General features: G+C 44.4%; 1 protein-coding gene across 3 annotated transcripts in view; it reads left to right on the top strand.

Annotated features, from left to right (window-relative positions):
• LOC143275012 (cilia- and flagella-associated protein 251-like) overlaps positions 1-15,000 on the top strand; it is a 36,793-nt gene that overhangs the window by 13,060 nt on the left and 8,733 nt on the right. For all 3 annotated transcript variants that reach the window (XR_013053337.1, XM_076579073.1, XM_076579074.1), the window contains 9 exons: positions 1,091-1,174; positions 4,637-4,778; positions 5,327-5,382; positions 6,482-6,541; positions 7,369-7,451; positions 8,612-8,751; positions 11,697-11,879; positions 12,481-12,624; positions 13,931-14,013. Coding sequence is in view for 2 of the 3 variants with exons in the window: in XM_076579073.1 (XP_076435188.1) it covers positions 1,091-1,174; positions 4,637-4,778; positions 5,327-5,382; positions 6,482-6,541; positions 7,369-7,451; positions 8,612-8,751; positions 11,697-11,879; positions 12,481-12,624; positions 13,931-14,013 (975 nt within the window). In the remaining variant the exon portion in view is untranslated. The remainder of the gene's footprint in view (positions 1-1,090; positions 1,175-4,636; positions 4,779-5,326; positions 5,383-6,481; positions 6,542-7,368; positions 7,452-8,611; positions 8,752-11,696; positions 11,880-12,480; positions 12,625-13,930; positions 14,014-15,000) is intronic.

Genomic DNA, 15,000 nt, shown 5'->3' with positions numbered 1-15,000 from the left:
TTGCTTCTCGTGTCAGTATAGCGCGAAGCGGTGACTTCATGTGTGTAGCCGAGCGCTCAGCTGACTTCACGGCAAGCTTTCACTTGCTCGCGGCGTTTTCCTGTAATAACATTGGCAGATAAGCCATTGGCAGATTTCAATCAAGACACAACATTTGGCATGCCTCCACGGCAAGCATGACACGATTTCATCGAAGATACACAGTTACAGTTCAGAAACTACCACCTGTTAAAAGACGACTTGTCAACGGACTGACGGCCGGATACGAGAGACAACATGATATGGCGTCCAGTTGGCTTTAGCTTTCCTGGCCAGTGAGCTATCCATGTATTTTAAGAACAGTGATAAAAACGTTCACAGTTCTGAGTTCTCCGCCGGCCATTGAGGTGGTGGCTGGAGTGGGAAAGCCATACGCATTGAAGCAAAAGGTTAGACACGTTCAAATTTATTAGAGAGAATCACGGTAAAAGACTTTCCTTTTTCGGTCCGTCGCGTCGTTCAGAGCTTTATTATTATTATTATTTATTATTATTTTTTTTTTTTACTCTCTACAAGATCGAGGCGCTTCATTCCATACCTTTCAGTCATTTGTATATCGTTTAAAGCATTTTTTTTTTTTTTGCCACTGAATGTCTTTCTTTCTCTCTCTCTCTTTCTTCCCTGATACCTTTCCTTTGAATATCGCACCTTTTAAGAGCGGCGCGATACCTTAAGTACTGAAGAATGGAACTGACAGACGTTCTATTGCTTTACTGGGATGTAAAGAGTGTGACTGTAAGTGAGTGTGAGTAAGTGTGTGCGTGTGTGCGTGTGTGTGTGTGTGTGTGTGTGTGTGTGTGTGTGTAGTGCATGCATGCGTGAGTATGCACAAGTTTTTATATTGATATGCACTTGTATGTATCTTATTTCTACTGTATCTGTGTGTGTGTATGGTTTTCGATTTATGTTTGTATCTTGTTATGTACTATCCCCCCACCCCCCACCCCCACCCCCAATATTCCTTGTGAACCCCCGGTACACTTGGTATTAAAGACATATTCTATTCTATTCTACTTGTTTTTTTCTTTCTCGCCATGTTTTCATCGTGCAGTTTCTATCTTGAACTGGGTGACGTGGCCACAACCAGCCTCTCCTTTGATTTTTTGCCCTCTCGCTTTTCTGTCAAGAAAAAGAAGTGAGTCTGTGTGACGGCGATTTCAGATTAAAAAATTTTTTTTTTCCATGTTCTGTTGCTTAAAGAACATTTCAAAAATATGTTTGTGTCATTAAAAATATGTTTGTGTCATTAATGATGATATTATTACTGCTACTACTGCTACTTCTGCTGCTCCTCCTACTACTTCTACTACTATTACTACTACTGCTACTACTCATGCTGCTGCTGCTGCTGCGGCTGTTACTACCTACTACTACTGCTGCTGCTGCCACTACTACTACTACTGCTGCTGCTGCTACTACCTACTACTACTACTGCTACTACTACTACTACTACAACTAGTGCTGCTGCTGTTACTGCTACTACTGCTGCAGCTGCTAGTACAGCAACAGCTACCACTACTACTACGACGACGACGACTACGACTCCTAGTGCTGCTACTGCTACTACTGCTGCCGCTGCTACTGCTACTACTGCTGCTGCTGCTGTTGCAGCTGCTACAACAACAACAACTACTACTACTACTAATGCTGCTGCTGCTGCTGCTGCTGCCACTACTACGTGGAGTCTCCCGTCGGTCCGACGGATGAGTAGGCAGGCAGGTTTATTTGTCGGTGTGTGTCCGCATATGGGAGAAGAGGCCGATTCTGGATGCGCAGCATGTTGCAAGGGAAAACGTCTCCAGAAGTTGAGCCCTGCTTCCTTCGCTCACGCTTCTCCTTAATGGCCAGCGTTCTCTTGTTTTCAAACGTCTTTATGCCACCAGAGCACAACATCCTCCAGCGAGAGCGGTCAAGGGCATCAGTTTCCCAGGAAGCGATGTCTATGTCACAGGCTTTGAGGTTTGTCTTCAAGGTGTCCTTGAAGCGCTTGCAGGGTCTTCCAAGCTCACGGTGGCCTTCCTTCAGCTGGCCATACAAAAGCATCTTCGGGATCCTGCTGTTTGCCACTACTACTACAACTACTGCTACTGCTGTTACATACGGCTAGTTATTTATGGAACGTCTTGCATACACATGCATCCAAACCAGGCCTGTAAATGTACAGTCTGAACACCCCCTTCCCCTCTTACACCCACACTCGCACAGTGTGGATGGAGCAGTGGCATAGCGGAAATGTGCCTGACTAGGGAGCGGGTGTCCAAAGGTTCGAGTCCATCGCAGAACGGGATTATTACTCCCCCCACACCCGCACCCCCTCCCCCCCATCGCTCCCGCGTACCCCACCGTCCCCCGTTTCATTAGACCTTCATTGGTGGTCTGGGGATAAACCGACGTCCCGTGTGTTTTGTGGAGCTAGCACTCGTAAAAGAGCCAACGGCAAGGGAGTTGTTTGCCCGACAACACTTTTCTTTGAAGCAGATGTCATCAGCGTCTCCAGCGAGCAATTCAAAAAAGATGATGTATCTACTAATGAGAAAAGTGTTTTTCTCTTGAAAATGGATAAAATGAATAATATTTCTTGAGTGTAACCAGTTTTGCGTGGGTATTGTACATAAGAACATGTGGGGGGGGGGGGGGGGGGGGGGGGGTTCTGGTACTTTTAAAAAAAAAAAAAAAAAAAAAGAAAAAAAAATGTTCCTGCACATTTTTTTACGCTTGTGTTCCCCCCCCCCCCCCCCCCATCATTCTGCACATGTTTCGTCACCTGAAAAAAAAATATTGACAACATTCTAAACATTTTTTTTTTCCACACTGTGTGGCATCAGGGAAGCAAACTCGCAACCGTCTGATTGAGAGCTCAGCATGCAACCAAGTAAGTCAAGCAGGCACCCTAAACGTACAACCAAAAACAGGAATTTATAACATCATTACATGGGCTCATGACGCATGAAATGAAACCTGAACGATAAATAACTACAGCAAGAAAACGATGTTGAAGAATGATTGAGAAGGAGGAGAAAGAGAAAGTGAGACTGAGCTGAGAAACAGAGAGAGAGAGAGAGAACACTGAACACTGAAATGTTTAATGTCATTAGCTGTAAAGCTCTAGTGACATAGTAGGTACAAATCAGAACAAAAATGGTGCAAAACAAATATAAAATGGAACAGAAAGGAACAAAAACCATAACCAAAGTATACTAAACTACTAAGGGATAAGCGGCATTTTGGTATTTTGTCGTTTGTTTAAAATGTCCACGAGGCAGGCGGGTACTGTGCCTCCCCCCCCCCCCCCCCCCCCCCCCCCCCCCCCCCCGACAAGACAGCTTTCCCTGGCAAAATCATGAAGAAAAACTGACTTTGATAGTGAAAGACATTATTCACTTGCAGACAATTAAAAATGGGTGTGCTCTGTATTATGGCGACCCACTCTCCTTACAGCGGAACCAGTCCGAATTCCACGCTGAGAAATATATGGCCGAAATGTAAACACAGTCAAATCAACAATATTATCTCCAAAAAACAACAACAAAACAAACGTTTACGTGTAGTCGCATTGCTCATGCTCACAATACAAATATAAGACAAGCATTTGAATTAAAAGACATGTTTGTGCACTTGTCTACACCCCTGTGGCATATCCGCAGATCACAGATGATGGGATAAGTTTGGTAATGACAAGAAGTATGATACCACGAATTACAAACAGCAGTTTTAGTAAGAATACAGGATCTACTTCACAAGTTTTTGGAACAGTGTTTGTCAAAAAAAAAAAAAAAAAAAAATCTCCGGGAGAAATAAACATTTTTGATTGTTCAGTTTCAGGTGCGAACGTGTAAAAAAAAAAATTAAAAAAAAAGAAGAAAAAAAGAATAAAGGGGTGTGTGTGCGGTGGGGGTTGGGGGGTTACCAGTGTACTAGAAGATGGATGATAAAGGTGTGGCAGAACTGCCTGAAGAAAATGAAGAAAGGCATCATCACAGATGTATGACAATTAAGACGACACTTCTATCTGTAAAAGAAAAGGTGTATTGGCAAGTAATTCTGAACCGGGGTTTGCAGTCGACAAAGAATCGCAGGGAAGAGCAAACCTGCACGCTCGCTCCTGTGCTGGATGGAGCATCATAAGAGAGGTGCAGCATGTTCCAATCCCCCAGTGGACATCACCTTTACTAAGACTTTGCAGAGGAGTTTGACAGCATCCGCACAGAGCTTCCCTGTGGAGCATCATGCGGACGAACCATAGTGGAACACGTCCACGCTAACTCTTCTTCTCCTTCTTCTTCTTCAATGGGCGGCAACTCCCACGTTCACTCGTATATACACAAGTGGGCTTTTACGTGTATGACCGTTTTTACCCCATGTAGACAGCCATACTCCGTTTTCGGGGGTCACTCTAAGGGTGCTAAGGGTGGCAGAAGGTCTGACGATGGATGGATACAATGGCTGGTTCCAGGGATGTTTGCTATCATTGGTTGATTAACTGATCGATTTCGGTTTCTTGATTTATTTGATGTGATTGATTGATCGATCGGATCGATCGACTGTGGTATCTTTAGTAGCTGATCTATTATTTTAAAAAAAACACACTTGAACGCAGAACATCCGAAACTGAAGAAAAGGAAAGAAAGAAGATATTGGCTGTGGCCCATTCCGAGAGGGAATTAGAGATCGGGGATTTCATGGTGGCCACATCTGACGCCGTTGTTGCCGTCGCTACGAACAATGTCAAGAACGTTAAGGTGTGTGTGTGTGTGTGTTGTGTTTGTATGTGTTGTGTGTAGTGTGTGTGTGTGTGTGTGCTGGAAGGGGGAAGGGTGTATGTGTGGAGGGAGGGCAGGGGGAGGGCAGGAGGAGGAATATATATATATATATATATATAATGTGTGTGTGTGTGTGTGTGAGGTATTCTATGTGTGTGTGTGTGTGTGTAACTGAGAGAGTGCGTCCGTGATAGGACTAGTTTGTTTCAGTTTCACAAAACTAGCTGTTTAAAAAAAAAAAATTTTTAAACTAGTATTGACGTGCTATATATATATATATATATATATATATATATATATATATATATATATATATATATATATATTATTATTATTATTATTATTATTATTCTTGTTGCCGCATCAATACCAATGTCTATCAAGATTAACTTGTGCGTATGCAAGTTGTGTGTGGAAGCACTCACTCATTTGTATGTGACCGTGCCTGCACATATGATTATGTGTGTGTGTATGTGTGTGCGTGCGTGCGTGCGTGCGTGTGTGTGTGTGTGTGTGTGAACGGACAGGTTATACGGCAGGAACACAGCGGTGCCGTCCACGCTCTCAGTATCCACCCGTTTCAGTGAGTGTGACGGCATCCCCACTATTGTCAGCCCCGTTTTAATTAACGTCATACGATAAATGCTACTACTGCTGCAGCTGTTGCTGCTTCTGCTGCTGCTGCTGCTGCTAATGATTGTGATGATGATGATGATAATTATAATTATAATGACAATGATGATGATGATACTACAAGTGTGACGGCATTCGCACTGTGTCAGAAGTTTTCACGTCATACGATAGATGGTCTCATACATGTGGAAATACTAACTACTACTACTACTGCTGCTGCTGGTGGTGCTACTGCTGCTGCTGCTGCTGCTGATGATATGACAATTATGTTAATAATGATAATGATGATACTGATAATGGTAATCGTCTCAATGAGTGTGACGGCATTCTCACTGGTTCCATACCTGTGGAAATACTACTACTACCACTGCTGCTGTTGCTATTGCTATTGCTATTGCTGCTGTTACTACTACTACTACTGCTACTGATGATGATGATAATGACAATTATGATAATATCGATAATGATGATGATACTGATACTGATAATGATAGTACTGATGATACTGATAATGGTGATAATCATGATAATAAGTTATTTATATTGCACTCAAGCTCTCTCTCTATAAATACAATAATGATAATGATAATAATAATGATAATGATGACGATGATACTGATATGATAATGATAATAATGATAATATTGATAATGGTAATGATGATGATCATAATGATAGTAGTTATTTATACTATGATAGTAGTTATTTATACTGCGCTCAGCTTCCCTAGTGCAATGAACCAGAGCGCTAACAATAAATCTGACATATGTCGGTCTGTCACACGATGAAAAAAACGAAAAAGAAAAAGAGAGAGAAAAAAAATCACATCGAAAATCACTTGTAAAACTGGTAGCAAACCCATAACGTTCCTGTTGTTGTAGATACATGCAGACCGAAATCATTTATCAAGGAGAGTGGCAGATTCGTGTAGACAGTGTTTATAGACAGTAGTGCACTGTTTGTAAATGTGTGTGTGTGTGTGTGTGTGTGTGTGTGTGTGTGACGGATTCTCCTTGTATGAATATAATTTTTGTACCTGTCATTTTCAGACCTCACCTGGTCATGGGCAGTTACGCCAACTGGTTGAAAGTGTGGAATTATGAAACAAAGTAAGACTCTTGAAACTTTCATACATGTGTTCTGCAAGAATTAAAAAAAACAACCAAAAAAACCCCAAAAAACAAACCCCACCCCCAAAACAAACTAAAACAACAAAAACAACAAAAACAAAATACACACATACACACTCAAAACATATACATTATAGTTTTCCATTAAAACAAAAACCAAATGAGCGTTTTGCACACACACACACACACACACACACACACGACGCGAAAAGTAAAATATTAATTCTGGATACGATACGAGAGGGCTTTCTACGTGTATGACCGTTTTTGACCTGTCTTGTGGGCGGTCATACGCCTTGTTCAAGGGAATAAAACTTAAAAGGTCTGTATTTGCATGCTAACACACACACACACACACACACACACACACACACACACTATGAACACACATGCGAACACACACACATACACATACCAGTATGCGCGCCATACAGTCAAACTAGCAAATACAGTGAGTGCCTTAGAGAGGTCACTGAATGAATGAGTCATCAAATACAGGAAAACTCACCCATACTACATCTTTGCTGAACATTAAAGAGCATAGTTTTTGTTCATCATTATAAAAGATAAACGGAATTGTGCGTGAATAATGTATGTGTGGGTGTGCAAATGTTTTTTCTTGTTTTTTTTTTTAATGTTCTTTTTTTTTTTCCGGCCAATGAAGGAAGATAGAAACAGAGCACAAAAAAATGATGCAATGCATGCAACTGAGGCTACAAAAGAAAGGTTTGGATTCAGGCTAGTTTGTGTGATTGCTGCTCAACCTTGGCCCCTGGGGTCTTTTTTTTTTTGTTTTTTTTTCCCAGGACGACACTGGTGTCGCGGTCTTTTCGTCATCTTACCGGCTTTGTGCACACGTGTGCTTTTGACCCCCAAGGCATCTTTATTGGTGAGTGAGTGGAGCCAGCTGGTGTGCTGTGCATTTCTTCATGTATGGATTTCCGTCATGTCTTTTTATTTAAAAAAGAAAAAGAAAAAAAGTCTCAGTCTGTTTGTAACTGGAAAATCAAACTTAGCGTCTAGTTATTCGAATGAGACGACGCGCACTTGGCGCACTGAAAAAGAACCCATGGCAACGAGAGTGTTGTCCTGTGCTGTGGCAAAATTCTGTAGAAGTCCACTCTGACAGGTACACGAATACATATGCATGCTACTCAAGGCCTGACTAAGCGCGTTGGGTGATGCATGCCTGTGGTCTGTTGAGTGTACGTCAGTTTGAATGTGGACAAACAAACATGATATTTCTAGCCTCAGTAGAGAATACAGTACCATGTTAAAGTAATTTCAAACAAAGTTTTGTGTACACCAGTTCGAACAACATTACATTTGTAGCCTCAGTATGGAATACAATATCTTGTTAACTAATTTCGAACACGGAGTACGTCAGTTTGAATGCTAACGAACAGACATGACATTTGTAGCCTCAGTAAAATAGAGCTTAGTCTTTTGCGAAGGACCATGACTCAGAAATCAGGAGGCAAGACTGCACTGGCTCTAAGTGCTGCAGACTTGGGGGCTAGTTGGCCATTGGGAACCATCCCCAACACCGACTGCCTCAAAACCCTCTTGGCCGAGAGAGTGGGGATGTAACTTGGGCAAGACGCTCTCCGTTAAAATCAATTTCTTGCCTAGATAGTCAGGACAGCAGATGCCTCCTCTGCTGGTCTGCTGGTCATAGTCGGGCACGACTGACTATCATAATTATGGTTTGAATATAATATCTTGTAAATTGATTTCTAACAAAAGTTGAGTGTACGTCAGTTTGTGAATGGGAACGCAGCGTACAAATCATGACACGTATGTTCACGTCCACTGTCACTCGCTGGGTGTTATGTAACGTCAGTTCGAATATGAATAAATAAACTTGCCACTGATATGTCACCTCAGTGAAGAATACAGTATCTTGTAAACTAATCTCTAACAAGAGTTAAGTGTACGTCAGTTTATGAATGCGAACACACACACACACACACACACACACACACACACACAAAACCCCATGAGACGTACGTTCACTTCCACTGCCGCACGCACGCTGGGTGGGTGCAGTGATCGGACTGACGACGGGGGCGCTGCACGTGCTGGACAGCCTGACGCTGAAGCAGGAGGAAGGGCAGGCGTTCCACATGGCCCACGCCCCCATCACCAACATCGTTTTCTCCTCCGACTCCCGCTACATGGCCACTGCTGTGAGTTGGTTGTGCTGTTTGGCTAGGTGTTCTCTGTCAGCATGGCCATTTCTCAGTGCTGTTTCGTTAGTAGTTCACTGTCAGCATGGCCATTTCTCAGTGCTGTTTCGTCAGTAGTTCACTGTCAGCATGGCCATTTCTCAGTGCTGTTTTGCTAATAGCTCACTGTCAGCATTGCCATTTATCAGCGCTGTTTCGTCAGTAGTTCACTGTCAGCATGGCCATTTCTCAGTGCTGTTTCGTCAGTAGTTCACTGTCAGCATGGCCATTTCTCAGTGCTGTTTCGTCAGTAGTTCACTGTCAGCATGGCCATTTATCAGTGCTGTTTCGTCAGTAGTTCACTGTCAGCATGGCCATTTCTCAGTGCTGTTTTGTTAGTAGTTCACTGTCAGCATGGCCATTTCTCAGTGCTGTTTTGTTAGTAGTTCACTGTCAGCATGGCCATTTCTCAGTGCTGTTTCTGCTGATAGTTCACTGTCAGCATGGCCATTTCTCAGTGCTGTTTCTGCTGATAGTTCACTGTCAGCATGGCCATTTCTCAGTGCTGTTTCTGCTGATAGTTCACTGTCAGCATGGCCATTTCTCAGTGCTGTTTCGTCAGTAGTTTACTGTCAGCATGGCCATTTATCAGTACTGTTTTGCTAATAGCTCACTGTCAGCATTGCCATTTATCAGCGCTGTTTCGTCAGTAGTTCACTGTCAGCATGGCCATTTATCAGTACTGTTTCGTCAGTAGTTTACTGTCAGCATGGCCATTTATCAGTACTGTTTTGCTAATAGCTCACTGTCAGCATTGCCATTTATCAGCGCTGTTTCGTCAGTAGTTCACTGTCAGCATGGCCATTTCTCAGTGCTGTTTCGTCAGTAGTTCACTGTCAGCATGGCCATTTCTCAGTGCTGTTTCGTTAGTAGTTCACTGTCAGCATGGCCATTTATCAGTGCTGTTTCGTTTGTAGTTCACTGTCAGCATGGCCATTTCTCAGTGCTGTTTTGTTAGTAGTTCACTGTCAGCATGGCCATTTCTCAGTGCTGTTTTGTTAGTAGTTCACTGTCAGCATGGCCATTTCTCAGTGCTGTTTCTGCTGATAGTTCACTGTCAGCATGGCCATTTCTCAGTGCTGTTTCTGCTGATAGTTCACTGTCAGCATGGCCATTTCTCAGTGCTGTTTCTGCTGATAGTTCACTGTCAGCATGGCCATTTCTCAGTGCTGTGTCGTCAGTAGTTCACTGTCAGCATGGCCATTTCTCAGTGCTGTTTTGTTAGTAGTTCACTGTCAGCATGGCCATTTCTCAGTGCTCTTTCTGCTGATAGTTCACTGTCAGCATGGCCATTTCTCAGTGCTGTTTTGTTAGTAGTTCACTGTCAGCATGGCCATTTCTCAGTGCTGTTTCGCTGATAGTTCACTGTCAGCATGGCCATTTCTCAGTGCTGTTTCGCTAATAGTTCACTGTCAGCATGGCCATTTCTCAGTGCTGTTTTGTTAGTAGTTCACTGTCAGCATGGCCATTTCTGAGTGCTGTTTCTACTGATAGTTCACTGTCAGCATGGCCATTTCTCAGTGCTGTTTCTGCTGATAGTTCACTGTCAGCATGGCCATTTCTCAGTGTTGTTTCGTCAGTAGTTCACTGTCAGCATGGCCATTTCTCAGTGCTCTTTCTGCTGATAGTTTACTGTCAGCATGGCCATTTCTCAGTGCTGTTTCGCCAATAGTTCCCTGTCAGCATGGCCATTTATCAGTGCTGTTTCGCCAATAGTTCACTGTCAACATGACCACTTATTGTAAGTTGTGCTGTTTCGTTAATTGTTCAGTTTTACCATGGCCCCTTCTCACCACTGGTTGTGCTGTTTCACTAATAGTTCAGTGTCGGCATGGTCGCTGTTATGTTTGAGTTGTGCTGTTTCGCTAATAGTTCAGTGTCGGCATGGTCGCTGTTATGTTTGAGTTGTGCTGTTTCGCTAATAGTTCAGTGTCAGCATGGTCGCTGTTATGTTTGAGTTGTGCTGTTTCGCTAATAGTTCAGTGTCAGCATGGGCCACTTCTCATTGTGAGTTGCTCTGTTTCGCTAACAGTTCACTATAAGCCTGGCCATTTATTTCAGTGTGAGTTGTGCTGTTTCGCTAATAGTTCAGTGTCAGCATGGGCCACTTCTCATTGTGAGTTGCTCTGTTTTGCTAACAGTTCACTATAAGCCTGGCCATTTATTTCAGTGTGAGTTGTGCTGTTTCGCTAATATTTCAGTGTCAGCATGGCCATTTGTATCAGTGTGAGTTGCTCTGTTTCACGAATATTTCGGTGTCGGCATGGTCACTGTTAAGTTTAGTTGTGCTGTTCCGCTGGTCGTTCAGTGTCAGCGTGGTGACTTCTTAGTGTGTATTTTTTCTGTTTCGCTAATTGTTAAGTGTCAGGACGGCCACTTCTAAGTGTGAGTTGTTCTGTATCGCTAATAGTTCAGTGGCCATTTGTAAGTGTACGTTTTGCTGTAAGTTCAGTGTTAGCATGGCCCACTTCCATAAGCTGTGCTGTTTCGCTCGTAAATCAGTGCTCAGTTCTGAGCGGAGTTGTGCTGTTTTACTTATAGTTCATTGTCAGCATGGAACCCTGACTGCGTAGCTGTCGAACGCAAAAGAAAATTGTCAGCATGTCCAGTTGAGTTGCTCTGTTTCGCTAATAGTCCACTGTCAGCTTGGCCACTCCTCCCACAACTGACCCCCCTCCTCCCAACCCCCTCCCCTCCACGCCCCCACTCCTTGGGGTTACGAGACGAGACCGACGACGATGATGACGAGGTGTTCTATATACATAGACGTGTGTGTGTGTGCGTGCGTGTGTGCGTGTGTGTGTGTGTGTGCGTGCCACGTGCGTGTGTGTGTGTGTGTGTGTGTGTGCGCGTGCATACGTGATTGCGTGTGTCCATCACTTGCATGCGAACGAGTGACTGAGCAGGACGCGGACTACACGACGACGCTGTACCGAGCCTTCGAGGTGGGCAAGCGCTACCCTCGCGGCTACCAGTACGTGGGCCGCCACAGGGCGCACTACAAGCCCATCCGTGACATCCTCTTCGGTCTGACTGTCGACGACATCCCCAAACCTCACCTCGTTTCCCTTGGGGCTGACCGCCGTCTGGTTCGTCCGTTCGTTCGTCCGTCCGTCCGTCCGTTCGTTTGTTTGTTGTGTTGTCGGTGTCAGTGTCTTGTGTGGTGTCTGTGGTGGTGGCGCTGTGTTGCGGCGACGGGTAAATTTTTTTTGGGGTGGGTGGGGGTGGCACTGAAGTGGGTTGTGTGAGGGGGTGCTAATTTGGGGATTTTTTTTGTTGTTGTCTTCTTTCTTCCAGAGGGTCCGGCGCGCGCGTGTGTGTGGATTATTCGTGTGTGTTGTTATTGATAGCCTATTTGCTGTCTTTATCTGTCTCAGCCCTCATGACTTTTCTCTTGTCTCGATGACTGTCTGTCTCTCCCTGTATCTCACTTCTCAAGATTCTTTCTTTCTTTGACTGTGTAGCAAACAGTGCAAAAACAGTACAGTACTGTTCAATACAATTCTCATAATTGATTCGTTGATATACATATTTTATTAAACGAGTATCCCTCTTCACTGAAACACACACCAGTATAACAATGACACACAGGCATGTATGCGGGCGCGCACGCGCGCGCACACACACACGCGCGCGCGCGCACAGAGACAAACGTGTGTGTGTGTGTGTGTGTGTGTGTGTGATTGCCAGGTAGAGTATGACTTGGAGAACAGCACGAAAGACAACTTGGTGGTGGCGAGATCGGAGCGTATCGAACAGAGTGCTGTCCCTTGCTGCATGACCTGGTACCCTCCCTTCACCAAGGAACACTTCTTCGTGACAGCCAATGATCAGGTTGTGTGTGTGTGTGTGTGTGTGTGTGTGTGCTATGAATATAATATATGCCCTCTGTTATGACTAGGTCCTTAGGTCAAAGATCCTTCGAATTCACCACCCCCGTCCAGTGGAACTCCTTGCCACACTGATAAAATAAGATTACTGTCAGTCTACATCCAGCTTCAAAAACCTCAGAACTTACCTGTTTAAAACTGCTTTTTAATTGATCTCCTGGTCCCTGCGGCAGTGTGGGTGTAGTGATGAGAGGAGAGGAGAGGAGGGGGGAAGGTGTGTGGGTGTGGGGAGGGGGAGAAGGGTGTGTGTGTGTGGGGGGGGGGGCACAGGGGGGGGGGTCAGTGTGTGTGTGTGTGGGGGGGGGGGGGGGGGAGAGTGGGTCTCGTTTTTGGGTGTTGCAGTGGAGCTTTTGCACTGTTTGGGCGTTGTGATGTACGCGTTTTTGGAGTTTTGGGTGTTCGAACTGGATTTTGGGTCGGTGCCGGTTTATTGTGGACATTGAGTTTTAGTATGTACTTTTCATGCAATGTCTTGTCAGTCATAATTCGTCACGTATTTGTATTTGTATTCCTTTTTTTATCACAACAGATTTCTCTGTGTGAAATTCGGGCTGCTCTCCCCAGGGAGAGCGCGTCGCTACACTACAGCGCCACCCTTTTTTTTGTATTTTTTCTTGCGTGCAGTTTAATTTGATTTTCCTATCGAAATGGATTTTTCTACAGAATTTTGCCAGGAACAACCCTTTTGTTGCCGTGGGTTCTTTTATGTGCGTTTAGTGCATGCTTGCACACGGGACCTCGGTTTATCGTCTCATCCGAATGACTAGCGTCCAGACCACCGCTCAAGGTCTAGTGGAGGGGGAGAAAATATCGGCGTGATTCGAACCAGCGCGCTCAGATTCTCTCGCTTCCTAGGCGGACGCGTTACCTCTAGGCCATCACTCCACATAATGAAGTCCCAAGAGGACAAAATGTAAAATGAATACTGATGACTAACACCCTGACCTGTGAGCTCGGTCACCGAGTCTCTGGTGATGGCCTGGCCCTTCACTGACCAACACTGCACAGTCAAGCAGCATCCAAGGAGGTTAAGGCAGACGGGAACGCGCTTCTGCTGCCTGCAGTCCTGAATTTTTTTCTTTTTTCTTTTTTTTTTCTCTTCATATTACGCCGTGTATGTGGTACCCGCTGTTTACTTACCACAGCACTGCGGTACTTATAGTTTTATATAAGTATGGAAAACATACTTCAGTAAATCTAACGTGTGTGTGTGTGTGTGTGTGTGTGTGTGTGTGTGTGTGTGATGGCAGTACAAGTTCAAACTGTATAACGGTGTTACAAAAATGTGTCGGAAAACGACACTGGGACCTACCTACGGTTCGCCTTTGAAAAAGTGAGTAAACACACACACACACACACACACACACACACACACACACACACACACACACACACACACACACAATAAAAACAACAACAAAAGCACCACCATTACCAACAAACAACAACAAACAAAATCCAAAAAACAAAACAAAACAAAAACAAACAAACGTGTCTGTGTTCAAAAAGGGACACCACAACTTGAGCATATTATAAGCACTTGAAACACGTTTATTTATTCATTTAGCCTACTTGATCACCACATAACTTGCACAGACACATCTAACCGGACGAAAGACTAAACATTAACGCACCACAACTGATAGATGCAGTCTCTATTGACGAGGTATTGTGCATGTCACAGCCTCTGACGAGTGCGTGTCAAGGAAAGCACGCGTGGTGTAACAGAACGCAGTGTGTTCACCACAGACTATTGCTGCAGATGTTGAGCCCAACGCTCAGCTTGTATCACAGATCGACATAAACTCACAGCTGGGCCAACAGCAAAGTGACAGCTGTATGATCAATGGTTTCTCTATCGCAGTGGGGAGTCATTTACAGCTTAGTCTTTTGTGAAGGACTATGACTCTCAAACCGGGAGGCAAAATTTGCACTGGCTCAAAGTGCTGCAGCCTTGGGGGGCTAGTTAGCCTTTGGGGAACATCCCAGCGCTGATTGTTCTAAAACCCTCGTGGCCAAGAGAGTGGACAAGACACTCTCCGCTGTATTCAAATTCTAGCCCAGGTAGTTGGGACAGCTTGCCTCCTCGGCTGTTCGCATGATCATAGTCGGACACGACTGACTATCATACATTGTTGCAGAACGCAGAATGTTTGCTGCAAACTGTTCCTCCTTTCCTTCTCCCTTTCCTGTCTTCCTTCTCGTTCTCTCGCTTCTTTTAAGTTGACTCGTGTGTTGCCGACAGGTTGGTAGTGCACGACGAATGGAGGTATACAGGGCTGTACATGGTTCCTTTTCTGTTTTGTTCTTCTTTCTTATG

Source organism: Babylonia areolata, chromosome 29 (assembly GCF_041734735.1).
Source record: "Babylonia areolata isolate BAREFJ2019XMU chromosome 29, ASM4173473v1, whole genome shotgun sequence".
Taxonomy (NCBI): domain Eukaryota; kingdom Metazoa; phylum Mollusca; class Gastropoda; order Neogastropoda; family Buccinidae; genus Babylonia; species Babylonia areolata.
Note: the sequence above shows the minus strand (reverse complement) of the source record. Positions and strands in the feature narration are given on the sequence as shown.